Source organism: Panthera uncia, chromosome F1, assembly GCF_023721935.1.
Source record: "Panthera uncia isolate 11264 chromosome F1, Puncia_PCG_1.0, whole genome shotgun sequence".
NCBI lineage: Eukaryota > Metazoa > Chordata > Mammalia > Carnivora > Felidae > Panthera > Panthera uncia.
This window is the reverse complement of record NC_064813.1, coordinates 10,030,776-10,058,697: the sequence shown is the minus strand read 5'-3', so window position 1 is coordinate 10,058,697 and position 27,922 is coordinate 10,030,776. Positions and strand designations below refer to the sequence as shown.

Sequence of the window (27,922 nt, the reverse complement as noted above, 5' to 3'; positions counted from 1 at the left end):
AAGGCGTGGCCGGGGAGCGTCTCTCTTCCTGAAGTTGTCCTTAACCAGTGGAGGAGGCTGAGAAGAGCTCAGAGAAGTGAGTTCCCGGAGTCAGGAAGACCTGGGTAAAGTCCCTGAGGTGGAAAGGTCTGAGGTGTTGGCAGACGGCAAGGAGACACGTGGCTGGGGCAGTGGGTGAGCGGAGGGGCTGTGGCTTGAGAGGTCAGCCGGGTGCAGCCCAGGTAGGACCTCGTGGGCATGCAAAGGAGTACGGACATTCAGTGGAACGAGTAGCTGCTGGAGGGTGTCTGGAAAGAAGGAACATGCTCTGCTTATAATTACTTAAGGAGCATGAGAATTTTTTTTAAAGTCATGTCTACAGCAATGTGGGGCTCGAACTTACAACCCTGAGATCAAGAGCCGGATGCTCTACAGACTGAGCCAGCCAGGTGCCCCTGAGAGTTGTGTTTTTTTACCAGTTGTTCTGGTCTATGATTTTTCACACATCTTTGATGGAATCTATACGGCGAAGCCTGTAAAAGACTTTTAATTCATTCTAGTTACCACAGCTGGTATTCTAGTGGTCACCCGGCGGCTAACAGTACCTTCTGTCACAATTTAACCTCCAAAGTAAAGTCATCCTTGTCTGTATCAAAACCTGTGATTGTCCAAAATAAAGCCCATGCTTAATACGCGTAGCTTTTTCTATCGTGCAAAAGCTCCTTACATGAAAAATAGAAATATTGGGGCACCTGGGTGGCTCAGTCGGTTAGGCGTCTGACCCTTGATTTGGGCTCAGGTCACGATCTCATGGTTCTTGAGATCAAAGCCCCTCCTCGGGCTCCGTGCTGACAGCATGGAGCCTGCTTGGGATTCTCTCTCTCCCTCTCCCTCTCTCTCAAAATAAATAAATAAACATGAAAACTTAGAAATATTTTTCAAACAGTGGTTTAAGGAATGGTGCGTTAAGATCTAAATGACGCAGGGGCCTCATATGCGAGCCACGCAGCGTCTTGACGATTCAATTCTGTCTGTCGCTACTTAGCTTTCATTGTCCTTCTTCCTTTTTAGGAAAAACTATTAATGGCCCCACATTCCCTAACTCCCCCACCCCTCCCCACACCACTCATCCACTTTCTGGGGAAGTGAAGATTTCGACACTGGACCTAAGCATCTCGGAGGTTGTAGAGAAGCAACAGGGGGATTCAGTCTGCCGCCTGTCACCTGAAGACCTTGACCAAAGCCAGCTTCTCATCCGCCTCAGACACAGTCTCTAGCCAGCTGACTAGCTAATGGTTTCCCCCTTTTCCCAACGACAGCTTTACCTACCTAAGTAGCTTCTGTTTGCCCGGAGACAAAGCGGGTCACGTTAACAGTAACGCTCTGGGTTTATGGTCCCCCACCTCCGCTCACGGCAGCGGGACCTGGCCCCTATCCCCCAGCCTTCCCATCACCCATCCCATCAGGATGTCACTCTGACATTGTAAAGAAGTCATGGAAAGACTCTGACTTCCATCTTGCCGGCCCTCTGTCTTTCTCCCTCAGCCACTTGCTTCGAAGCCAGCTGCCAGGAGGTGAACGGCCCTATGCAGAGGCCATGTGACAAGGACTGGAGGGAGGCCTCCAACCAGCAGCCAGCAAGAAACGGAGACCCTCACTCGAAAACACACTAGGGACTGCATCCTACCTGTGAATGAGCCTAGAAGCAGACCCGCTCCCAGAGGAGCCTGGAGGTGACCACAGTCCCTGGCGTCAACAGGCCCACCACCCACCGTTGGCTCTTTATACTCCCTTCGTCCTACAGCTCCTTTTTCCCAACACCCCGTGTCTCCCTGCCTGTGTATGTTCTACCTCCTCAGTGTAGAACTCTTCCCTTCCTCCTCCCCGCCCACTTTCTCACTGTCTACGAAGCTTCCATTTATCCTTCGAGGTTCAGCTCAGCAATTGCCCCTGATATGGAGCCTTTTCTAGGTTCCTTCCTCCACGTTTCCTCTACCCCTTGTGAACTCATCCACACAGCACTAGTGTGGATCTGACCCAGTCAGAGAACCAGGGCAGCACTGTGTGAAAAGGCAAGCATGCAGGGTGGGCTCTTGACCAGGGTCAAACCCAGACGTAAAGAGAACTATTCCTGGTGGGTCCATGGGGGATGGAGAGCAGCTCAGCCTGTTCAAATAGAGATGGAAAGTCCAGATGAGAAGCAGCAGGGTCTGGATGGTTGGTCCAACCACTCCTAGCTAAGGGTTTTCCCCAATATTCCAACGAGGAGGGTTTGCCAATTAAGAGCTCAAGTACCTCAGTGTTATTCTCGAGCATCTCCGCTTGGTCAACCTCGCTTCCTACTGTTGATTTTAGGCCTTATGTGCAAAGAATTCCATCAGATATTACTAGCCAGGCAGCCATTCGATAAGCATTAATTGAGTGCCTACTTCATGCATTGGGAATGCAGGGGTGGATAAGACAGACAACATTCCAGCTCTCCTGGAGCTTGGGTTCCAGCAGGGGACACAAGAACGAGTAGCTATATAAATAAATATAGTTATTAGAGTGTGGTAATCGCTATGAAACAAATGGACAGTGCTCTCCACTGAAGAGTAAGAGAGGAGGGCCTCTTAGAAACAGCGGTCAAGAAGGCACCTCTGGGAAGTGCATCTGAGTGGAGATCTGGAAGGCAGTGAGGTGGCCATGCCCATAGATGAGGAGGAGAATGTGGGGCACCCGAGCACCAGGAGTAGTGCAAAGACAGACACTGAGGAGAGGTGCTTGAAGTTGGGGGGTTGTGTAGACCTCGTTCTTTTAAAAAAATGTTTATTTATTTATTATTGAGAGAGAGAGAGAGAGAGCACAAGCAGGGGAGGAGCAGACACAGAATCTGAAGCAGGTTCCAGGCTCCGAGCTGTCGGTGCAGAGGCTGATGCCAGGCTTGAACCCACAAACTATGAGATCACGACCTCGGACGCTTAACCGACTGAGCCACCCAGGCGCCCCCAGAGACCTCATGTTAAAGCTCCAGTGCATGGAGACCAAGTTCCAGGCACCTGTTTTGCTATGGAGCTATACTAGGGCCTGGTGTTATTCTGAATACTGGCAGTAAGGGGCATAGCAATACGTAAAAAACATTTTTTCGGTCCTCTTGTGAAAACATCATTGTGAAACTCACCAAAGGCCCATATTTTGCCTGCTAACAGACTATACAGCCAAAACAGCTGTCAGATACCATCTAATCCAACCTCCTTTCAGATGAGAAAACTGAGGTCCAACAAGGTAAAATGGAAATCCCGTGGTCCACGACGTGACTGCGGCAGTGGTGAGATGAGAACTCCAAATGTGCAATTATGTACACTCTTTCCTTAACAGGTTAGGGCAGCTACTCAAATTACTTGTATTTGTTTTGAAAATTATAAACCCGATTTTCCTCCTCTTAAATTTCTCCCTACATAGTTTCCCATCTAGCTTGAAGCTCTTTCCAATTCAGTTGTTAAAAAGGAAACCGACTTTGATGAAGGGTTGTTCACACTCCTCTCACCCCAAGGTGAAAGCAGTGTGTGCAACGGCGTTCTTTGTCTACAAGAGGGAACTGAAAACTCCCGTTCACAGTAAACAGTCTTCTTTCTATACAGAAGTTCTCACTGAGTAGCCTGAGAATCTTCTCGGCTGAATAAGGGGGGAGGGGGGTGAGTTTGAAAGCAGAGGCCGGACTTTGGCTCACATACCTGTTGCCTACACCTGCTCACATGACTGGCCCACAGCGGCCGAATGAAATTACTTCACCTGTGTTGAACGGCTCAGCCTCAGAGGGCCAGGTATCTGCCAGAGCCGGATTTACAAAGCTGACGAACTCTTGCACAAGCATCACCACGCAGCATTTATAACAATTAAGATGGGGATTTAAAGCCAGGCCAGAAAGAGTAGGATTCACTCCAGGAGCTGTGACCAAAGCTTATGGGTACAAAGAAAGTAGGTCAGGTGGTATGAACTTATTTACCGATTCCTAGAATATCATCATGAGAAGGTGTCCGGATGGGACTGAGGTAGCCGTGCCCACCGCTGAGCGAACAGCACACGGGGCACAGCGAACAGGGCTCACAGTGCTCTTCCTGGAAGAAGATTCTTAGGAGCATGGCCTGAGAGGGGCAGTAAGGGTGAGAGATTTGTGAAAGCACTGACCCCTCAGATGACTTAACAGGTCCAAAAGTGGTTTCGAGAAGTTCAAATTTGTGCATGAACACCGAGAGTCCACCAACAATCCCTTAGTGTCTCTGAGAGACTCCTGGGCCAGGAGCAGCTTGTAAGGTGCTAAACTTGGGGCCTTCTGTCTTTCCCACTTTGGTACGGATAGTGAAGTAAACAGAAAAGAGGAGCATAGAGAGAAAATGCAGCATTTTTTCTCACGTGCCTGTCGGATATCCGTATCCAAAGGTATTCTCAAAAGGCTTGGGTGTGTGTGTGTGTGTGTGTGTGTGTGTGTGTGTGTGTGTGTGTGAAGACGCCCGCCTTCTCCTAGCAGGATGATTTAGGCGACTTCCCTAATTTCTCTAAGCCTCAGCAAACCTCGCACTGGGGACAGTTTCCCCGGCCCTGAAAGAGGCGGCGGGCAGGTGCGGTGGGGAGGTGCTAAACAAGTCCCCGCCCCAGTAGGTAGCCGAGCGCGCAAGGGACCCGCCCCCTGCTCCCCCCCGGCTCCGATTGGCCCCCGCGGAGGGGGCGTGGCCGGCCTGCGCCCCGGTGGGCGGGGCCGGGAGCGCTCGGCTAACCTCGGGCGCCTGTGGGTGGCGGGGCTGCGGCCTCTCGCAGCAGTCACCGCCATGGCCGGCCGAGCCCGCGGATCCGCGCGCGCGCTGCTCGCCGCCCTGCTGGCGCCGGCGCTGGTGGCGCTGCTGGTGGCGCCGGCGCGGGGCCGGGGCGGCCGGGGTCACGGGGACTGGGACGCCGCCGTGGCGCTGCCGCCGCTGCCGCCCCGCGAGGACGCGGCGCGCGTGGCCCGCTTCGTGACGCACGTCTGCGACTGGGGCGCACTGGCCACCCTCTCCACGGACCAGGCGGTGCGCGGCTGGGCCTTCGCCGACGTCCTCTCGCTCAGCGACGGGCCCCCCGGCGCGGGCAGCGGCGTGCCCTACTTCTACCTGAGCCCGCTGCAGCAGTCCGTGGGCAACCTGCAGGTGAGCGGGCGGCGACAGGGCCAGCCTTTCGTTCGGTCGCCGAAATTCTGCTCGGGGACGGAGGGCGGGGCAACCAGAGGGAAGAATTTGCTCGCGGCCCACAGCCCTGCCTCTTCTCTCCGCGCTGGCCGGGCGGGCTTTGCAGCCTTCTGACTGTTGGGCAACTCAGTGCCGGGAATTTCACGCACGCCCCCGCCTCCGGGTTGAATTCTTTGCCAGTGTCTACTTGGAGGGCTTCGCATCCCTGACTCGTCCTGGGGCACGGCTGCGCGTGTTATTAAAAGTCTTACAGGGCTTGCCCTTCCTAGGAATTTTCCTGTCAGCAGCAGGAAGCTAATACACAACATCGTGAGTGATTAATGCAGTCTTTAGGCCCCCGGTGCGCATGACCTTCCCTGGTTAGGAGCAGCACTGAGTTGGGTCTGGGTGCTCATCCCGTGCCCACCTTTTGTGGCAGGGCCAGGTTTACAACTCTGGTGGACCCCTGCTGTCCCGAGAGTGGTGTGACCGCTGTGCAGAGCACTGAGTCCAGCAGTGGGCTTCGGATGAAGAACTAGAGGCATAAGACAGGTTAAATAACCTGCCCAGAGCCAGTAGCCAAACTGGAATCTTATGCCAGGTCTGTCTGCCGTCAAAATACAGGACACAGAATGGTGGCGCACGAGCTGCCCGTGTCCCTCGGGCCAGTTGTCTTTGGTCCACAGAGTTCTGTTTGGTTTTTAACAAATTTGAGTTACAGTAGCTCCCCCCCCCCCACCCCATCCCTGGTTCCACTTCAGCGTTTCAGGTACCTGAAGTCAACTGCATTCCAGAAGCAGAAGATCCTTCTGAGGGGTTGTCTTACAGTCTAGTAGCCTAGTGCTAGGTTGCAAAAGCCGCCCCATGTCATCTCGTCATGTGGGCATTTGATCATCTCATCATCCTCGGAGGAGGAGTGAGTACAGGACAAGAAGATATTTGGAGAGAGCACATCCACATAACCTTTATTACGGTATAATTGTACCGTTCTATTTGCTATTGTTGCTAATCTCTTACTATGACTAATTTATAAATCGAACTTTGTCACAGGTGTGTGTGTGTGTGTGTGTGTGTGTGTGTGTGTAGAAAAAGACGTATGAGGTTCGGTACTATCCAGGGTTTCAGGCAGGCATCCACTGGGGGTCTTGGGTTGTATCCCCCAGTGGGTAACGGGCGGCGGTGGGGGGACTATTGTAGCTACCACCATTCAAAAATTGAGATTTCAATTACAGATCTAAATGTTTAACTTCTTGGAAGATCCGTGGCCCTGGGGGCTTGAATTCTTTGAGCAAAACCAGAAACAGCTGCCTCCTTTTAAGGCACAGACACCTCTGTTCACCCTTCCCTTACTCCCAGCCCCCTCCACCCTCTTAGGCATTTGCCCAAAGGAAGCTCATTCTGTTCAATCAGTGACGCTCAACCTTGGCTGCAAACACAGTCACCTGGGAAGACTTTTAAAAATATAGTGCCGAGGTATTTTATTAAAAAAAACAACTCCCCATTCCCTCCCTAATGCTTCTCATGAGGGAGAGGGGATGGAGAACTACTGCCCACGACCCTATTTAAACTCGTGCGGATATGGTCATCTGCGTTGCAGGAAGGAGGAAAAGTAAGACGTACAGGGACAGTACGGATGTCAGACGTCACTAGTGAGTGACCAGCCACTGATGACTTCCAGGTAGAACTCCAGCTCAAGTCTTTGACAGATCTAGGGACACAGTGTGAGGAACCTATCCAGGATTTCAGGTATCCATGATGGCAGTGAAAAGGTGTGGCCACATCAGAATGAGTCTGACTCGTATTCCATCAGTTAACCAGTCAGATTGGTTTATAGTTTCTGCTTTTCCTCCCGCCTCTGCCTCTTATCTTCTCCCTGTCACCCACCCACCCGATTACATGCACACAATGCCACTCAGCATTTCCCTCTGCCCAGAAGCCTTTAACAACAACTGGCTGCCTAGAGCTGCGTAAGATTCACTTGGGATGTTTGTTAAAAATACGAACACCAGGGCTGGGACTGGAGCCCAGAAGTCAGCATTTTAACAAGCTCTCCAGGCAGGTCATTCTTGGAAAGCACAGACAGACATTGGCCTTACAGAATACAATTCTGACTCTTTAGCTTGGAGTTGAGCCCCCCACCCCACCCCCATCCCACCAAAGCCTCTCTTTCAGGTAGATTGGGTTTCTCATTACAGTCATGTCCCACATTTTCCCAGTTCTGTTTCTGCAATGCCCTTTACCTTTAATACGTCATCCCACTTCTGTCCCGATTTTGAAAATCTTCTGAGGCTCCCTGTACTGTCCATATCATTCCAGGCTATGTTGACATCTCCTTACCCTAAACTGTACTGTTCACTTGGCGATTAGTTATACACTGCCTTCTGATCTCTTCTGTGTCATTTTGCATTATTTAAGTTTTGTTTATGTCTGACTTTACAACCACATTATAAAGTCACAGAGAAAGGACTTTTTTTTTTTTTTTTCCTCCTATGGCGCCTTGCCTAATAGTGTATAGACAGTGAATGTTTGGCTAAATGATTCCAAGGAGTTCCCTTTATAACCAGTGTTGTGATGGGTCACCATGAGATGGCAGAATTTTCCACACAAGCCGTTTAAAGCGCTAAATGCAACGTGTGAATTTTGCTGTAATCTGTCAGCAGTGTCTTTCACGAAGCTGATTTCTGAATAAGAAAGAATTGAGAATTTTGCCTACTTCACTTTTTGAGTCTAAGTGTTCTTCTTTTACTGCTAAAACAGGAATGAACAACTTCTCCAGTTTTGAAATCACATGACAATTTCTGCTAGCGTAAGATAACCAAAAAACATGATTCAGCTACTTTCTTGCTTAAACTATACAATTAGCTAGTTGAACAACTGTGGTATTTTTACACACTAGTTTCATATTAGAGTCTAAGCCTTTAGATCTTTCAGTGAAAGCTCTAGACCAGCCTTGTATTTGGGTGATCCTGTAATTGTCAGTTCTCTGGTTCATATGAAACAGCTTAAAGGCTTAAGAAAAAAGAGTGTTAAAATAATTCTTACTGAGTTCATTTTAAATCTGAAACCCTACCCCCTGCTTTTTGGGAGGAAAGGTCAAGATCAGTCTCTATCCAACAGGTGATTTTCTCAAGTGGTCAGTGGTGTTTTACAATGCATTGTTTCATGGAAGAATGTCCAGCTCTAGGGACAGTGTGTATATAACTTGTGAAATTTATTACCTCTCCAGAGACAATATTTTATGTGGGAGTATCTTTATTTTCTCTCTGCAGGAGAATCCACATGCTACCCTGACCATGTCTTTGGCACAGACTAACTTCTGCAGGAAACAGGGATTTGATCCCCAAAGTCCCCTCTGTGCTCACATAATTCTGTCAGGAACTGTTACCAAGGTAAGTGGTTATCCCACCAGAACCCAGACAGGTTTTAGAAGAGTATCATCTGAGGGGCCTGGGGGTGCTCAGTCGGTTAAGCGTCTGATTCTTGATATCGGCTCGGGTCATGATCGCGAGATTGCAGTCATGAGATCAAGCCCCGAGCTCTACGCACAGGGTGGAGTCTGCTTGGGATTCTCTCTCTCCCTGTCTCTCTGCCCCTCCCCTGCTCGTGCTCCCTTTCTCTCTCAAAATAAGTAAATAAATTTAAAAAAAGCATCATCTATTAACAATGAAAGGAGATATTTTAAGAATAAAATGAAAATGATTTGTGGTTGAGATAATATGCAATTTCATGAAAACTAAAGACTTAAATCAGTTCATTTCGTATAGGTGTTCGATTAGGTATTTACGCAGAAAGCGAACTATTGTTTGAAGCTGAATGGATGTAGCTCTGTAAGGTGTGTCTGCTCAACCAGAGGTCTCTGCTCCTGGCCATGCTGCTCACTGCACAGTATTTCCCACGTGTGGGTTCCTTGTCTCCATATTTTCACAGTGGCTTACGGCAGAGAGCCTACCAAGTGAGCGAGGAGAGGGGTGCCCGTTACCGGAGGCCGGACGCGGGTTTAGACAGTGGGGTGATTGCTGCAGGGCAGAGGGCAAGGTGTCCTAGCACTGATCTGATTGCCGAACCCGCACATTTGCCTTGCGACGCTGTCAGCCACGCTGACCTCAGACAAGTTTGATTTATGGTCTGGACATTCCGTGTGGCCGCATCCCTGTGGCTGCATTTCACCAGAGAAAGGAGGGGCGGCAAATACTCTTGAGTTCCACGGTGCTTCTTTGAAAGACTTTTATCTTTTGTGACCTTGCGTCTCCGTGTTTAAGATGGCTTGTCCTGGGGTACGTGGGCTGACGTTCTACGGGACGGGCACCCTGACATTTTATAACGTGCCCGGTGCCGGGTACTCTGACAGCTCCAAATGACCACTTGACCTCGAAAGCTGGTGCCGGTGATGGGTTCCCACTTCAGTAAATCTCTTACCGCCGACCCCTGGACTCTGTTGTTTTCTGCTTTCCTGCGTGCTTCCTTCGTTTTCTCTTGATTCCTTAAGTCGAAGATCAGGATTTATAACTAAATGAGCGCTTTAGGATCTGTAGAAGAATCACACATCCTTAACGGGGTTGCGGCCATGAGTCGTTTACATCACGTGTGTCCTTTAGGTGAACGAATCAGAAATGGACTTTGCCAAGCAGTCGCTGTTCGTCCGACACCCTGAGATGAAAACGTGGCCCTCCAGCCACAATTGGTTCTTTGCGAAGTTGAATATAACCAACATCTGGGTCCTGGACTACTTCGGTGGACCCAAAATAGTGACACCCGAAGAATATTATAATGTCACATTTCAGTAAGTATTTACACAGCTTTCTTCTTTCTAATATTGCTGCTTTTATTTGTGGTCCTCAATCTTTTAAAGCCAGGGGGCTCTTAACTCTTTCTTCCACCAGGGGACCCTTTGGCAAGCTGGGAAAGCCTCTGATCCCCCCTCAGAATATTTTTTAGGAGTATAATATACATTGGAAATACAATGGAAACCAACTATATTGTATTGAATGTAATGTATTGAATGTATTAAAATACATTTATAAAACATAAGTTAATTCATACATTATATGAATATAATGTAATGTATTGACATGGATTGAAATACTTTTATAAAAATATTTTTTAAACGTGTGGTATAGTAACATGTTGACTTTTATTTTTAAAAAAAAATTTTTTTTTAACGTTTATTTATTTTTGAGACAGAGAGAGACAGAGCATGAATGGGGGAGGGTCAGAGAGAGGGAGACACAGAATCTGAAACAGGCTCCAGGCTCTGAGCTGTCAGCACAGAGCCCGATGCGGGGCTCAAACTCACGGACCGCGAGATCATGACCTGAGCCAAAGTCGGCTGCCCAACCAACTGAGCCACCCAGGCGCCCCACATGTTGACTTTTAAAAAACATGTTGACTTTTTAGCGAACATATTAAATAAGATTTAGTAGAGAGTCTATAATATTACTGTCCTTTCTGTGTAGTGAGGGCTGAATTAATTTAAGACATCTGCAACAGCTCTAACATGATGTGAAAGTATCTGTGGGTTCTTTATTTCTGTTGATGACAGTCACAGATACGCTGTCACCACTGGGGTTTATTGCCTACATTCCTCATTGAAGGAAATGATAAATTTCAGGTAGAGCTTAATGAAAACCTCTTTTTTTCATCCAAGTTCACAGAGCCCTGAACTCTGCCTATAGGCTTGGACACCAGGTTGAGAACTTGTTTGTCTGTTTTGTTGTTGTTTTTTTAATGTTTTTATTTATTTTTGAGAGAGAGAGACAGAGGTCACAAGCGGGGGAGGGGCAGAGAGAGAGGGAGACCAGAATCTGAAGTAGGCTCCAGGCTATGAGGTGTCAGTGCAGAGCCTGATGTGGGGCTTGAACCCACAAACTGTGAGATCATGACCTGAGTTGAAGTCGGACGCTCAATCGACTGAGCCACCCAGGCGCCCCTGGGACCTTGTTTTAAGGCTATGCTTTGGGGCCCTGGTTGGAGCCCAGTTCTGGCCCATGATGGCATTTTCCCATGAGCACCAGACTTCGGCACTTCTGGACTATGAATGGTACACATCTGAGTCTGAGCATGCGGTCCTGTGCCCATCGACCTCAGTGCTGTGAATGCTGGGGGGCCGTGTGGGACACCCACCAGGAAGTGGACACTTGGGGGTGAGGAGGTTGCCACCCAAGGGGCCCTGGGAAAGAACAAAGAAGAAAATAGCCTGGAAATGGGAAAAGAACAGGAAAAAAGGGTGTGATCAAATCCTCTGACATTAGGTCAGGGTTCAAATGAAGGAATACAGAGGACTGGGACTTTTCCCGGGTGACACGGGTCACTGGCATAGCTGACATCCTCAAGGCCCAACAGCCAGTGATCATGGCAGCAGTGATAGCAGCTGGGGCTCGGTGGGCGCTGTTCTGGCTGCCGTGAACCGCCTGCTTTCTCCCCACCAGACGTTCGGTAGTGTTTCTCCTCGTCTGGAAGGTGGAGAGCTAGAGCCCCGAAGAGTAAGTCTGATGGCCAGTATGTGCTGGTGCCTGGACCGAGACCCTGGCATTCTAGCCCCGGGGCCCCCACCTTGCTTCTACCCACGAAGATCGACTGTGCCTCCGGTCACCTCACTGCTGGCTGGCTGGGCTCCTCGCCCGGTGTCAGCCGTGTGACGCACCTCTGCTGTAATGACTGGCTGCTGTTTGCAGAGATTAGGGCAACGATGCTAAGTTAGACCCGTAGGTCATGGTCATTTGGGGGCTTCCTTCTCAGTGTTTCTTTATTTTGTCTCTTACTCTGTTGTAGAACAGTTCCACATTGGAGCGTTGACTTCCCGTCACCCTTGTAAATTTCTTTACGGCAAAGCTCGGGCTTTATTTATTTAGTCAATCAATCCCAGACAGGGCCTAGGACAGCGCATGGCCCAGAACAGGCGTGTAGTAAACACTGGCTACTTGTCGGGCTGATAATTTGAGACAAAGATCCTCAGCTCCTTTGAGTAAAGAATCCGGCAGTGGTGTTTATGTTGCTTCTGTATATGCAGGAGAAGAGGCACAGGCCAGTGATTCTCTTCTGGACCCACAAAACCACCTGACTTTATAGGAATGCAGACACAGCAGTTGCAGCATCATGACCGGGCAGTGAATTCTCCAGTAAGCTGGTTAAAGTTTACTTCTGTAAGACGTGGCCATCTCTTATGCACAGTTATTTTTGCATAAATGACGTGCCCGAGGGCAGTGCTTGCTTTAATAACAAAAATGAGCTTGCCCCTGTTGAATAAGTGAGTAGAAGAGATAAATTTGAGGTTCCCATTTTATTTCACAGATGAGTGAGCCTTGTCTGCAGCTCAAAGACGGAGCATTATCCTGTCCTTTGGAGCGGAGGACCAAAGGCTAGACCAGAGTCTGACCCCTTCTAAGGCAGGACACCCGAAATCCTAGAGATAGACACGTCTGACCACTAGTTGTCCATTTCGGAGTCCGGGAGTGGGCCCCTCATCATCCTACCCACCTCGTTTGCTTGTAGCCCAGGAGAGGGTAATGTCTGTGAGGGCCAAGAGCCTGCACGCTCCGAGGGAACCGCCCCCAGGGGCCTCGTGGCTTTCTGGAACTTTACAGAATGGCCGGCTTGCGCAGCTCAGTTTTGGAAGATGTTACTTCTCCAGATGCCATAAAGCCTCCGCATCCGAAGTCCGTTGCATTCTGGTGGAGTCTCGAGAGAGCTTCAGTACAAGTGCCACTTAGTAGGGCTCACGTGGGGCCTGACCGGATCTGGTGTGGCTCATTGGACTGTTGGGTCCAGACCACGAACATATTTGCACGTGGACCGGAAGGTTCTGCCGCCACACGGCGCATCTGCGGGCGTCCCTGAGTGGGCGGTTCTCAGGGGTATCAGCAGTCGCCTCCTGTCACCGTTGAGCCTGAGCTGCAGGGTGCTCACCCCAGCCCCCCCCCCCCCCCCCGCCCCGGTGCTCCCGAAGGTTCCCCAGCACAGGCACGGGGAGTAGGAGGCTGTAAGCCACCTTCTGGCCCGGTCTCCCTCACCTGGACGTGGTTTCCTCATAGCTGTGGCCAGACTGCGGCAGGAAAGGGGGTCCAGGTCGCCTCCCCGGCTAAACTCAGTGTCGTGGGAAACTTGGCTGATTCCCTTCTGTCCTCAAACGCTGTTGTCTTTTAAGTGAGCTGTCAGCTGTCCTTGGTGCTCATCTGTGCTTCATCCCGGCGGCGCTTCCTGGAGCGTCCGGCACCGCACTCGGAGGCGAGGGGCGCTGGCCAAAATGAAGATTCCAGGGCCCGACCCTACACGTGCTGATACCAGAACTCCGGAGCAAGCCCAGGCGACTCTTGGGTACCTGAAGTGGCTGAAATTAGCTCCAAATTTTAAGCTTCTGGATCAGGAGTTTCTGTTGTCAGCGATTAACTCGTAGGATTTGTCAGCTCGGTTTAATGAAATCATTCTTCCCCTCTCTTGCCTTCTCTAGGTGAAGCAGAATACAGCGAGTTAACAGCACCCGGCGGGTTGCTTGGGATGCTCCCACAGACTGGAAGGGCTTAACGCGTCTCTGTGGAATGTTTCCCAGATGCACGTGCTGATTTGCTTGCTTGCTCGTTCGCTCGCTCGCTTACAAGATAGCGCCGGACCGATCCTGGATTTCTCGGAAGACGTGGTTGCTGGATCTTTTTTTTTTTTTTTTCAAATTTTGAAGCCATTTTCATAGAGTTATGCCTTCATTATGACCCAAGAAGCTTTGGTCTGTCAATTCCAAATGGTTTTCTAACGGGGCTCCTGGAAGAGGGGTGGGTGCCAGATTTAGATTGCCCATTGGCGTTTGAAGGTACTTGAAGACGTGTGGGTGCTTTCCGGAAGCCCCCCGGGCTGGGGAGGGGGCCTCGCTCACCCACGGCTGCACCAGCACTGCCCAAGCCTGCTCGGCAGGGCTGGCCTGTGTCACCGCGCGCCTGCAGGTATGTGGCCGAGCCAGACTGTGGCGGGCCACTGCTGGACCTTCCTCCCCGTGGTCCATTTGTGTCTGACGGTCCTGGGTGGTGTTGATCCAACGTAGGGCGATACTTCTTATAAAAGAACTTCTTTTTCCACTTTTCAAATCCGAAGTGATAATTACCTAGAACGAGAGAAGTCCATAAAAGCTTCTGAATGTCATTTGCCCCCCTGTGTGGACACCGTGTAATCCTCGTCCTCCACTCAAGACACACCTACGCACATGTACACGCTGTCTTATTTTACTTTTTGCCCCCACATGGCTTGCAAAAGGAAAAAGAGGGGTGAAGGGGATTTTGTGGAAATCATTTCCCTGTTTTGTAAGTTAAGTTTCCTGGACATAGACCAGCTTGAGCCAGGTCCAAAGCCCGCGGCTGCCCAGTGCACTCTGTAGCTTGTCAAATAACGGCGCTGTCAACAGTGGCCTAAGGCTTCGTCAGCTCTTCTGAACCTTCAAATGGCTCCCATGTTGTTACCACCTAACGGGTCGTCGGGGAGAAGATAACACGACTTTAAAAACCAACCACATTTCTCCAGAAAAGAAGAAACTGTTTGCTTTTGCGGCCTATATACGTGATTTCCGAAGATGAGGGAAAGTGCCTCGTAAAGAAGTGTGTCAGGAATCAAGCCACTGAATCGCTAGCTAAGAGGAAGGAAGTTGAATGGGAGTCATCGTGTTTGAAAACTACAGAGCGAACCTACCTAAAATTCAGCAAACGGCTTCTGATTAAGAAAAATGACTTATCTTAAACTTGGCAAAATAGGTTTATTCCTCAACATAATTAAAAGCGTTATTTTCCTGAAATGTGTTGGATTTATTTTCTTAACCGTAGATGTTAATATTTGTGACGCTTTGTTTCATTGCTGGTGAAACCCTTTTGCGTTTTTATTTTAGCATGCTGTTAAATCAGCCCTTGGCTGTTTCAGAGCTTACGGTGAATAATCTGACTTTTTCCTGTTGGTAAACAGCTCATCGTGTCCTAACACTTGGGGGGGTGGCCAGAATGCAACCTTTGTCAGGGGGCTTTCCTTGTGATAGAATTAAGTTGATGATGGGTATCTGCTTTTCTACCTTTACCGCACTGTTGTGAGTTTTGTCTCCATCATATTATATAAAAACATACCTGTATTCAGGTAAGATCCAGTTATCACATAGGAAAGTCAACCGCTTTTTCATAGCAGGTGCCGGAGATCCCTTTACAATTCGATGTGAAGACGAAGTCTCTGTTATGTTCTGACTGACCACCAGAGGGTGCTGTAGACCACTTTTCTGGAGACGCTGGTTTCTTGTTTCTGGTTTCTTGGAGATGGGGATCAGATCCTTAAGAATGACACCCTGGGCCGGGTTGTGGGTGGACGGCCTTGATGAGAGGACACTGGGGCAAAGGCAGCCTCGTAGGGGCAAGGGGAAAAGCAGAGGCTTGGTCTCATGCTGTTGCTGCTAGGAATTTATCACTCCCTCCATGTCATTTGCTTTGGGTCCCTTTTTATTCCACCTACAGCAAAAGAGGGACAGCGTCGCCCCCTTAACCAGATAAGGGGTGAGTGTATCAAATGGTGACTGGCTTTTTGGCAGAGAGCAAGGCAGGCCGTGATCAAGAAAAGAGAGAATAACTGGGCACCTGGGTGGCTCAGTCGATTAAGTGTCCGACTTCGGCTCAGGTCGTGATCTCACGGTCAGTGATTTCGAGCCCCACATCGGGCTCTGTGCTGACAGCTCAGATCCTAGAGCCTGCTTTGGATTCGGTGTCTCCCTCTCTCTCTGCTCCTCCCTGCTCATACGCTGTCTCTCTCTCAAAAATAATAAACATTAAAAAAAATTAAAAACAAAAGAGAATAGGGGCGCCTGGGCAGCTCAGTGGGTTAAGCGTCTGACTTCGGCTCAGGTCATGATCTTGCGGTCTGTGAGTTTGAGCCCCACGTTGGGCTCTGTGCTGACAGAGCCTGGAACCTGCTTCAGATTCTGTGTCTCCCGCTCTCTCCGCCCCTCCCCCGCGCATGCTCTGTCCCTCTCAAAAATAAATAAACTTTAACAACAACAACAAAAAAAGAATAAAAGTAGAAAGGGAGTGGGAACGGAACCTGAGCCCAGCTGGCTGCATTTGGTGGATGTTGGCTTTGGGTCTGTGCTTAGCAGGTCAAGGCTGTTTGTCTTTACCAGGCCGTGGCCGATAATTGGCATTTACTCTGTCTTCTAGCCCAGGTTCAGATTCCTTGGAGGCATGAAATGGGGTGGTGGCAATCCTTTATGAAATGCGGCAGGGCCCAATGAAATCAATGCACAAATAATCTGGCTTGAGGTTGTTAATGTCATGGCTCCCTTCTTAGTAATATTCAGGCTGAAGGTCACAAAGTAATCGAAGAGCAGAGCCTACTTTCCTGTAGTGGGGCATGTTTTCAGTTTTAGTAATGAAAAAAAAAAAAAACAACATTCTCCTTTGTGCAAAGCTTGTAGGTCAGTGTTTTTTAGGGGAATTCCAAACTGTCACTTCAGAGCAGCTGCTTTATAAATTTTCATCTGACAAGACCATTACAATGTAAGTCCTTTTTGGAATCAAAGGAGGTATAAATCAATGAATAAAACTTTATCTTTTTCATATATATATATGTGTGTATGTATATATATATATGTGTGTATATGTGTGTGTGTGTGTGTGTGTGTGTGTGTGTGTGTGTGTATACAAAGCTGTATCTGTGTGGAAACATTTTTTTAAGCTTAAAAATTCATAATCTCACCAGCCAGCATGGCTGCAAATATTTTGATGTGTTTTCTTCCAATTTTTGTGTCCATGAAATATTCAAATGAGATCAAGATCATGCTGTTTAGTGATCATATATCACACTTTCACTTAAATCATAAGCTTGTTATGTTACCAGAAACCATTCATGAGGACAGCTTAGAATGGCTGCAGGATATTTTGTTAGATTGGGGTCATCCGGGTACCAAATAATGGTCTGTATTAGTGCTCTGTTGCAGGAAACCTCGTCAAAGTAGTTGAAGCAAAAAGAGTTCGCTGATCTTAAAATATTCCTTTCGAACTCAGTCTTCCTCTCCTGGCTCCTCTTTCCACTATGTTGGTTTTAATTGCCGCCAATTTAATCTTACGGCAAAGGGGATACATCCTGCCCGGTGAGAGAATCGTTCCTGAATAATTCCTGTGTCCAGGAATGGGCTTCCCCCATTGGCTGAGTTGGGTCCTGTGTCCTTCCCTGCAGCTGGGGGTTCAGAACGACAGGGACTGGGAGAATTTTGAAGCAGGGCTCCTGAAAGAAAAGGAAAAGTTAGGCTAATGAAAGGGACACTGGACAGACAGAAGCTAAGGACTGTTGTCACTTTCTCCAGTTTTTTTTTGTTTTTTTTTTTTTTTTTTTTTTTTAATGTTTAACACAAGCAGGGGAGGGGCAGAGAGAGAGGGAAAGAGAATCCCAGGCAGGCTCTGCACTGTCCGCACAGGGCCCCGTGTGGGGCTCGAACTCATGAACCACAAGATCATGACCGGAGCCGAAGTCAAGAGTCAGATGCTTAACCAACTGAGCCACCCAGGCGCCCCTCACTCTCCAGTTTTTGAACATTTAAGTGACTTCCAACTCCTCCCTGGTATAAGAGAAAGCTCTTTCTGCATAGAGTGTGTTCCACATCTCTGTTTATTTCCTTAGAGAGATTCCCAGCAGCGGAATTCCCACGCCAAAAGCTGTCAGTACTTGGTCTAAATTGCTCCTAAGAATTTATATCGATTATCAATTAGTCCTGCAATCGACATGGGATAGTGCGCACCTAGGGCGCTGAATTTGATAGGTAAAAATAACATGCTTTTCATTGACGACTCTTAGGTTACTGGTAACATTGGACATTTAAAAACTCAAATACTAGTTGCTTTCCTTTGCTTCAAATATCAAGTGGCAACCCGTAGGCTGAGTTTTCTCAAAACTAAAGGTTATGATTGTCATAGGACTTGATTTTACAAATAAGTTCATCCACAGCATTTTATCTCATCCTTGCTTGGGACACACATTACTTTCCCTTCTATAGGGAGGGAGTTGGAGTCCCCAGATGGTTAGTTTGGGGGTGTTCACGCCATCGCACCTCAGGCTGGCTCCTTAGCTCTGTCCCTAAGAATCCAGTGACCCCTCAAGCAGCTGGTTCATATGGGTCCTTTGAAGAAATGTTGGCATAGAAATGGCAAGGGTCACATGTCAGAAGAACGCACGTTTCACAGGTAGCGCACTGACATTTTGGGGGCAGACAGTGCCAAGTACAGGAAAGGGTGTGAGCTCAGGAGCCAAAGGGCTGTGTTCCAATCCCGACTCCACCACTTAGCCGAGTGGCTCTGGCAAGTGCTCTGCTGGAGGTCCCTCCTGTAGGTGGGCGATTGGCATTGGTTAGTCTCCGTCACCGTATTACTGTGCGGGATGGCCCGAGGCCACCCATTGCGTCGATGAGCTGCTCAGCCTGTAGAGGTGCAAAGAACTGGCCATTTTCTGGGTAATAACACTGCCAGAAGGTCACGCCTGTCGTGTGTTAGTCACTGGCCTCCACCGTGCACGGGGAGCAGACCCCCCACGCCCCTCCATGTGCTGGGTGTGTGCTATGTCCAAGGACAGGAGAGGGGGGCAGTTCTGGGACCCTGTGGTGAAGCCTGGTGAGAGGTCAGGCCCCCCAGGCCAGGAGCTAGAAGAGCCTGGGGACTGCAGTGTGAACAGCGGTGGCTAGAGGTCCCCGTGGAGCTGCACTGAACTGTCCAGGGAAGGTCGCCCAGAGCAGGGAAATCCTGTTCAGACCTCTCAACCCAGGGCCAGACCAGCTGCCCTGCTGGAGTTCAGGGCCCCTGTTTGCCTATTTTAACTTCCTTACCTTTCCCTTAAGCTGGTGACCATCCTAAGGAGCCATAAAGGTCTAGTTGGGGACCCATCTGTCCCTGCCCAGCAGCCCCCAGAGGTGGGCTCCCTTCAGACTTACTCCTCGAGCGAGACACAGGTCTGTATGGCGGAGGGGCGGGGGGGGGGATCCCCAAGGTCCAGGCTGGGCTGAGAGAGGACTTCCGAGCCACCAGCTGCCCCCATCCCGTGCAAACTCAGTTGGTCCTTCCCCTTGGCAAATGACCAAAATACAGGCTGCATGAAGTCAGAGCCTCTCCGGTGCAATCGGACCGGGTGGAGCCCTGCAAACCAGCGGCAACCTGTGAAGGTCTAATTGGCCTTATTGAGTGATTCCTGAATCAGGCAGCATCTCATCCAGCAAGTGGAGGGGAGCTCCCAGGAGCTACACAAAAAGGGGGGCTTCTTATAGGCAGGAGAGGGCAGGGACAGGGAAAGCGTGGATTACCTCATCTTTCTCTGGGGGAACAAAAGGGCCTTTGGGGGAGATACCCTCACTGGTGCTGACCAGAAAATTCCAGACTGACCAGTTAAGACTATGTTCGTGGAGAAGGCTGAAACTGCAATTAGGTTAGGTATTAAGCCTCAGATTGGTGATGTGGGCTTAGCACAAGGGACTCCATTTTGGGTCTGTTGTGTGTGTTTGTGTGTGTGTGTGTGTGTATGTGTGTGTGTCCCTTATCTGGAAGCCTGGACACAAGGCCGTCATCTGGCCTGCACCCTCAGTCTAAGTGCCGCAGGGCCAGGTAAGCTGGCAGGGCTGAAAGGGGAGGGCGCCGGACAGGCAGGAGTTGTTATACGTAAATACAATTTCCAGCTGGAAGGCAACACGCAGGGGCCATCTAGTTTGGCCCTTCCGTCTTTTCTTTTTGAAGACAAGAAGAAGGAAGTACTTTGCTTTTTTCATGCTTCGATGACAAACACGAAGACGGCCATTTTTTATCTGACAGATACTGACCCAACTTCAAGTATGTACGAGGCACGGCACCAGGCAGCCCTCGGGAGCCGCTTCTCTGGTGGAGGAGCCCAGACCATCTCTGTTGATTTCTCCGGATGTTTTCCAGTCTCAAGTAATAAAAAAAAAAAATCCACCTCAAAGTTCGGCCCCTTCGTCTTTGAGCTGCAGACATCAAGGCTCAGAGAGGCAAAGTGATTTGGTCAAGGCCACCCAGCCAGGTAAGGGCGAAGCTGGGACCCTCTCCTGGGTTCGTGCATTCCCCCAGCCGCAGCTCCCTGCCACACCGCACTGAGGGGAAGGCCGTCTGGGAGAGTCGGAGGAGGGGATAAGCCATAGGAACGGTGGAGAATATCCGGGCTGTCAGATGCCCTGGCATCTCCCGGTTTGAAGCTCGCTCATGGCAGATGATGATTTTGGGTTTGCTCAGATGCCCAGGAATGGACTTGATAGGCTTCTGTGGCTACACTTATCGCCTCCACCAGCCCAGGGGCTGGATCCACACGGGGCAGAGGCAGTGCGTTCCAACGTGGTGCCCAAGAGCTGTGGGGTTCAAGACGAGGAAGCACACGGGGGCCCTGCCCAGGGGCGGAGACCTCCCTCCCTCCAGAGGACTTGTCCATGCCACCCGCCCCATCAGCAACCCTCCTCACTCCCTTGGGGCACCTGTCATTCCCAGAAGGACTTTGCGCACAGCATCTCGCCCCTGGAGTCCTTTCCCCAGGCAACGATGGGGAATGTCACCTCCCCTGAATGGTGTACATGGAACCAATTCTTCCCAACACCTATTCTGGGCACATAACGTATTTTACTCGTTCCTTCAATCGTCCGCCGAGGAGCACACCGTCAGCCAGCACGTGGTAGGGCTGGGATTCGAACCCGGGGCTCGTGTCTTTCCACCACTGCGGACCAGCACCGGGAAAACCTGAGTTCCAGTCCCGCTCCGGCCACTTAGCAGCCTTGTGACCTTGAGCAAATTACTTCATCTTTCCGAGCCTCAGCTTCTGTAACTATCAAACGGGAACTGTACAAGCACTATTGACTACCTTGCTGAGTCAGAATGAAGAGTAAATATGACACATACACTAGAGTGACCGGGGACGCAAGGTCCCCATTGAAGCAGAAGCAGCTCTCTTTCCCATGGAAGCCCCTTGACTACCGATGGCAATTCGCAGTTGGTTAGAATTCTTCTCCTCCCCTGACAGCATCTCTTTAATTTTACCCACTTCCCAGCTTGTTTCTGCCATCTCTTGCCACCTTTGAAAATCTTTTAGGGGCGCCTGGGTGGCTCAGTCGATTAAGTGTCCGACTTCGGCTCGGGTCATGATCTCACAGTTCGTGGGTTCGAGCCCCGCATCGGGCTCTGTGCTGACAGCTTAGAGCCTGGAGCCTGCTTTGGATTCTGTGACTCCCTCTCTCTCTGCCCCTCCCCGCTTGCACTCTGTCTCTCTCTCAAAAATAAATAAACATTAACAAATTTTAAAAAAAAGATAGATACCAGGCGCATCTAATCTTCACAGAGGAAGAAGGAAGGAGCTTCTTACAGCTTCTCTTTGGGAGACAGGACTGTGAGATGGCCTCCAGAATTTCCATACGTTGGTGTATATGCCCTGTACAATCTCCTTGTTTATGGGAAGGGCCTGTGAATATGATGAGATATCACTCCTGCGATTATGCGATGTTATCCTGGGTGGGCCTGACCTAACCAGGTAAACCCTTTAAAAGCAGTTTTCTCAAGCTGGTTGCAGACGTGAGAGATGGGCTCGGGTTGGCCCGGGGGGAAGGCAAACATCATGCCATGAACTGCCTGTGGGGCCACATTCAAGGAACTGCAGGTTTTCCCTGGCTTCTGAAAACAGTCCTGCCTAACAGTTTGCAAGCAAGTTGGGACCTCGGTTCCATATTTGTAAGGGAATAGATTTTGCCAACAACCACAGACCTTAGAACAGGTTCCTGAGCCTCGGATGGGAACTGCCACCCCAGTCAACCTACCTTTATTTGAGCCTCACAGGAAGCTGAGCAGAGAATCCAGTCATGCTGTGCCTGTACTTCTGACCTACGTTACTGTGAAATAAGAAGTTTGTGTTGGTTTAAGCCAAGAAGTTTGTGATAATCTGTTATGCAGCGATAGAAAGCTAACGCAGCTTCCAAAAATCTCAGTGTGTAAGTTAGGATCATTTGGTGGCAAGCAACAGGAACTTACTCTGGGTAATTTCAGCAAAAAGGAAATTTACTGGAACAGTGTTTGTGGAGCCACAGACGACGAGCCACTCCTGGGATGGGTCCAAACAGGGGAAGTGAACAGAGGGTGTTTCCAGGTCCTGTTTCACTCTTACGGGGTGTGAATTCCAGGGAGAATGCGGCTGACTTGCTTTCCTTGATTTGGCAGCTTCACCAAGACGGTAACCGAGGGAGAATAGTTGATGCTTCAGAGCAAAATTGGAGTGACATCAGCAACATGTCTGAATAAGACATCCCTTGTTCATGTCCCACCCTTAATAACAATTTGGCATCAGTCCATGGACAAAAGTGCCCTTGTGGGAGCCATGGGATCCAGCACCATATGCCAAGGGATCTGAGAGGAGTCTTGCCCACCTGCGCATCAGGTAACAGGCAGACAGGTCTCAGTCCCTGCTGTGGACCCTACAGTGGCCCATGAACTAGCTCCTCTCAGCCACCATCTGGGAGCCCCTGGAAAACACTGCCTCAGTCACCCACAAAGAGAACCTTTGTGGAAGTCCAGAGACCAGAGAAGAAGTTGCAACACTGTTGGAAAAACAAGAAAAAAATACGAGTTTGGGTACATCAAGGTGGTTAAGAGGAACAACTTGAATTTGTTTGCGTCACCCCGCCCCTGAGGTGGCACAGCTCGGGGGCTAAGATCTCTTGGCCCCTGTGATTTCTCCTGCGGGGGAAAGTGAGAGCATAGGAGTGAGTGCTCGGCTTTCCCAGTTGTGAGGGATGCTGTTACAGAGTCTCGCTTCTCTCTCGTTCCATCCAGGCTACTGAATCACCAGCTACATGACTTGGGAAGAGACTGGGCAGGTTGACTGGGCAGGAAGAGACTGGGCAGATAGGACACTTGGAGCATGTTAAAGGGATGTGAATCTTACTAACTGCCTTGTGGATCCCATCAAGAAGCCAGCCCACGAGCTGCTGGGGATGCCTTGCCTGTAGGTCCCCCCCAGCTGGCTCACAGACACCCCAGTGCTCTGGGTGCCTCCCTACACACCTGGCTCCCCGGGTGTGTTCCTGATGGCACCAGTGTGGGCAAGTGTTGGCAGATTACCAGGAGTGTGCACAGAAGGCCAACCTGAATCCGTGGACCAGGGAGTGACCACAAACTTAGCTTTAGCACCACCCTTGGGAAAGCGAAAGGGAGGCTGTCAGCAGGTGGCCTGGCACGTCACAAGACCGAGAGGGCGTACAAGTTTATGAATTCTGCCACAAGAGGGAGCAAGGAGTGTGGAGCAGACATATCTACAGAAGGTTTGGGAAAGTCCCAGAATCCCTAGCACAGCTGATGGAAGATATTTTCCCCCAAAGGCAATTAGTAAAGACTGGAGGAGGTCACTGCTACCTCCTCCAGCAACACAAAACTCCGGGGAACATGAAAAAGTAGTGAAACATGACACCACCAAAGGACCACGGTAATCTTCCAGTAACTGATTCCAAAGGCGTGGAGAGCTGTGTTTTACCAAAGGATTCAAAATAGATGTTTTAAGGAAGTCACTGAGCTACAGGAAAACACAGAAAGACTATTCAGGAAGTCAATAAAATGAGACATGAACAAAATGGGAATTTTAACAAAGAGAAATTAAAAAAATAAACAAACTCTGGAGCTGAAGAAGACAATGAGTGAAAAATACAGTAAAGACCGTCAACAGCAAAATAGATCGAGCAGAAAAAAGAATCTGTGTGTTGGAAGACTGGAACTTTGAAATTATCCAGTCAGAGAACAAAGAGAAAAAAATGAAAAAAAAGCGAAGAAAGTCTACGTGATCCATGGGATACCAGCAAAAACAAACAAAAACAAACAAAAACAAAAACAAAAAAACAGTTTGTGAATTATTGGAGTCCCAGAAGAACAGAAGGAGAAGGAGACAGAAAGATTACTGAAAGAAACAGTGGCCAAGAATTTTCCAAATCTGGAGAGAGATTGGGATATCCAAGTTTATGAAGCTCATAGGTCATACGACAAACTCAAATTAAAGAGATCTTCTTTGAGACACATCCCAATAAAACTGTGAAAAAGAAAACATAAAGAAAATCTCAAAAACAACAAGAAAAAAGAAGCTGGTACCTTATAAAGGAACCCTTATAAGTTCATTAGCAGAGAACTTACAGGCAGGGAGAGAGTAGGACAATATATTCAAAGTGCTGAAAGAAAAAACTGCCAACCGACAATACTCTACCCTACAAAGTTAACCTTCAGAAATGAAGGAGAAATAAAGATTTCCCCAGACAAACAAAAGCCGAGGGAGTTCACCACCAGGAGACCTGCCTCAGGAGAGATGCTAAAAAGGGTCCTTCAAGCTGAAATTAGTAATGTGAAACATATAAAAACATACAACACACTAGTTAAGGTAAGTGTATATAGTCGAATTCAGAATACCCTAATACTGTATTGTGGTGCTGTGTTAACCATTTCATTCTAGTATAAAGGTTAAAGGTCAGGAGTATTAAAAATAACTATAGCTATAATAATTTTAATAAATACACATTTAATAAATAAAAATGGGTGAATTGTGACATCAAACACATAAAAGAAGGAGAGCCTGAGTGGCTCAGTCAGTTAAGCGTCTGACTCTTGATTTCAGCTCAGGTCACGATCTCATGGTTTGTGGGACCAAGCCCTGTGTCAGGCTCTGCACTGAGAGCACAGAGCCTGCTTGGGATTCTCTCTCCTTCTCTCTCTGCTCCTTCCCCTGCTTCTGCGTGTGCTCTCCCTCACTCTCTCTCAAAATAAAATAATAATTAAAAAAAACATAAAAGGGGAGAGCAAAAGGGTAGAGTTTTTGTATGTGATTGAAGTTAAGTTGTTACTAGTGTAAATTAGACTGTTATATCTAAAAGATGTTTTAAGTAAGTGTCATCGTAAATACAAAGCAAAAATCTATAGTAGATTCATGAAAGATAAGGAGAAGGGAGTCAAAGCTTACCACTACAGAAAAGCATCAGTTCACAAAGGAAGGAAGCAAGAGAGGGAGGAAGAATCAAGGGAACTACAAACCAGCCAGAAAACAAGTAATAAGATGACGTTAGTATCAATAATTAACTCTAGTAAATGTAAATGAATTAAATTCTTCAATTAGAAAACAGAGAATGACTGGATGAATTAAAAAAAAAAAAAAGGCAAGACCCAACTATATGCTGCCTGTAAGAGACTCACTTCAGTTTTAAGGGCTTAAAGTGAAGGGACAGAAAAAGATGTTCCTAACAGGCAAGTCAAAACCTAAAGAGAGCAGGGGTAGTTACACTTATATCTGACAAAATAGACTTTAATCCAAAAAAAATGTAACAAAGATAAAGAAGATCATTACCTAATAATAAAGAGGTCATTTCTTCAAGAGGACATAACAGTCATAAATGTATACACATCCAATGTCAGAGCACCTAAATGTAATTAAGTAGATACTAACAGATCTAATGGGAGAATTAGGCAACAATAATAATAGAGTTCAATACCCTGCTTTCAACAACAGACAGATCATCCAGACAGAAAATCAATAAGGAAACGTTGGACTGGAGCCACACTTTAGACCAAATAAACTTATCACACATATGCAGAACATTCCATCCAGCAGCAGAGAACACATTCTTCTCAAGTGCACATGGAACATTCTCCATGATAGATCATACGATAGATCACAAAACAAATCTTAGCAAACCTAAGAAGGTCAAAATCATACCAAGTGTCTTTTCTGACCACAAGGGTATAAAACCAGAAATCAATTAGAAGAAGAAAACTGGAAAATTCACAAATATGTGGAAACTTAACTACATAATCCTGCACTACTAATGGGTCAGTAATCAAAAATTTCTCAGGATGCCTGGGTGGCTCAGTTGGTTAAGCATCTGACTTCGGCTCAGGTTATGAACTTGTGGTTCACGAGTTTGAACCTGGCGTTGGGCTCTGGGCTGACAACTCAGAGCCTGGAGCCTGCTTCAGATTCTGTGTCTCCCTCTCTCTCTGACCCTCCCCCATTCGCACTCTCTCTCAAAAATAAATAAACATAAAAAAAATTAAAAAAAATTTTCTCAACAAAGGAAAGCCCAGGATCAGATGTTCTCCCTGGGGAATTCTACCAAACATTTCAAGAATGGTCACCAATCCTCAAACTCTTCCAAAAAGTGGGAGAGGAGGGAATTCTCCCAAACTCACTTTACAAGGTTAACATTACCAAAGGCAAGTAAAGATATTACAAGAAGACTTTAGATCAATATCCTTGATAAACACAGACACAACAATTCTTCCTTTTTTTATGAAGTTTTTGTTTTAATTTCAGTATACTTGACATACAGTGTTATATTAGTTTCAGGTGTCACAAAAATTTTCAATAAAAATATTAACAGACCAAATTCAATAGCACATTAAAAGAATTGTACACCGGGACACCCGGGTGGCTCAGTCGGTTGAGCGTCCGACTTCGGCTCAGGTCACGATCTCGCAGCTTGTGAGTTCGAGCCCCGCGTCGGGCTCTGTGCTGACAGCTCAGAGCCTGGAGCCTGCTTCGGATTCTGTGTCCCCCTCTCTGCCCCTTCCCTGCTCATGCTCTCTGTCTCTCAAAAATGAATAAACGTTAAAAAAAAAAAAAAAGAATTGTACACCCTAATCACGTGGACTTAGCCTGGGGACTCCAGGATAGTTTCACACATGCAAATCCATAAACATGATACACCACATGAATAGAATGAAGGATGAAGGTCATAGGATTATCCTGATAGGTGCAGAAAAAGCTTTTGACAAAATACAACCTCTTGTCATGCTAAAAGCTCCCAACAAATTGGGTATAGAACATAAGTACAAACCATAAGAGAAAAAAATTGATAAATTGGGTATTATCAGAATTAAAACATTTCCATCAAAAAATACCATTAAGAAAATGAAAAAGCAAACCATAGACCATGAGAAATTACTTGCAAGCACAGAATTAATATTGCTTGTTTTAACGTGTTTTTTTTTTTTTTTTGCGTTGAGATATAATTCACGTAACATCGCACTTACCATTTTAAAATGTAATCTGAATGACTTTTACTATGTTCACTGTGTTGTACACTATCCCACCATCTAATTCTAGAAGTTTCTGCCACCCCAAAAAGAGACCTCTTACCTCTTCATCCCTTTTTATGCCTGAATCACATTCCATTTGGGGGATATACCACATTTGTTTACCATTCCCTAGATGGCTTGTTTCCAATTTGGGCCTATTATGATAATACTGTGTGGACATGTGTTTTCAATTCTCTTGGGTCTATGCCTGGAGGCATAATTTTTGTGTCCTATGACAACTCTGTTTGACTTTTTTGGGGAACTGCCAAACTGGTTTCTACAAAGGCTTTATCATTTTACATTTTCACCAGCAATGTATGCGATCCCAATTTCTTTGTTTTTTTAAATTTTTTTCTAATGTTCATTTATTTTTGAGAGAGAGAGAGAGAGAGACTGAGCATGAGCGGGGGAGGGGCAGAGAGAGGGAGACACAGAATCCGAAGCAGGCTCCAGGCTCTGAGCTGTCAGCACAGAGCCCGACGCGGGGCTCGAACTCACAAGCTGAGAGATCATGACCTGAGCCGAAGTCTGTTGCTTAACTGAGCCACCCAGGTGTCCCTGAGCGTCCCAATTTCTGTATACCCTCCCAACACTAATTGTCTTTTTTATTTTAGCCACCCTAGGGGGTGTGAAGTAGGATCTCACTATGGGTTTTTCTTCTTCTTCTTCTTCTTCTTCTTCTTCTTCTTCTTCTTCTTCTTC

General features: G+C 48.0%; 1 protein-coding gene across 4 annotated transcripts; it reads left to right on the top strand.

The window, feature by feature from the left end:
• The first annotated feature begins 4,729 nt into the window (after positions 1-4,729).
• CREG1 (cellular repressor of E1A stimulated genes 1) lies at positions 4,730-14,922 on the top strand. 4 transcript variants are annotated; one of them, XM_049635162.1, is made up of 4 exons: positions 4,750-5,138; positions 8,426-8,545; positions 9,752-9,936; positions 10,037-10,265. In XM_049635162.1, exons 1-4 carry the CDS (start codon positions 4,785-4,787, stop codon positions 10,089-10,091), a joined length of 714 nt encoding a protein of 237 aa, XP_049491119.1. In that variant the 5' UTR covers positions 4,750-4,784; the 3' UTR covers positions 10,092-10,265. The 4 variants fall into 4 exon arrangements, with proteins under 4 accessions (XP_049491118.1, XP_049491119.1, XP_049491121.1 ...); XM_049635163.1 differs by lacking the exon at positions 10,037-10,265 and adding an exon at positions 13,600-14,922 and having other exon boundaries at positions 4,756-5,138; XM_049635164.1 differs by lacking the exon at positions 10,037-10,265 and having other exon boundaries at positions 4,752-5,138; positions 9,752-9,940.
• The last annotated feature ends 13,000 nt before the right edge of the window (positions 14,923-27,922 follow it).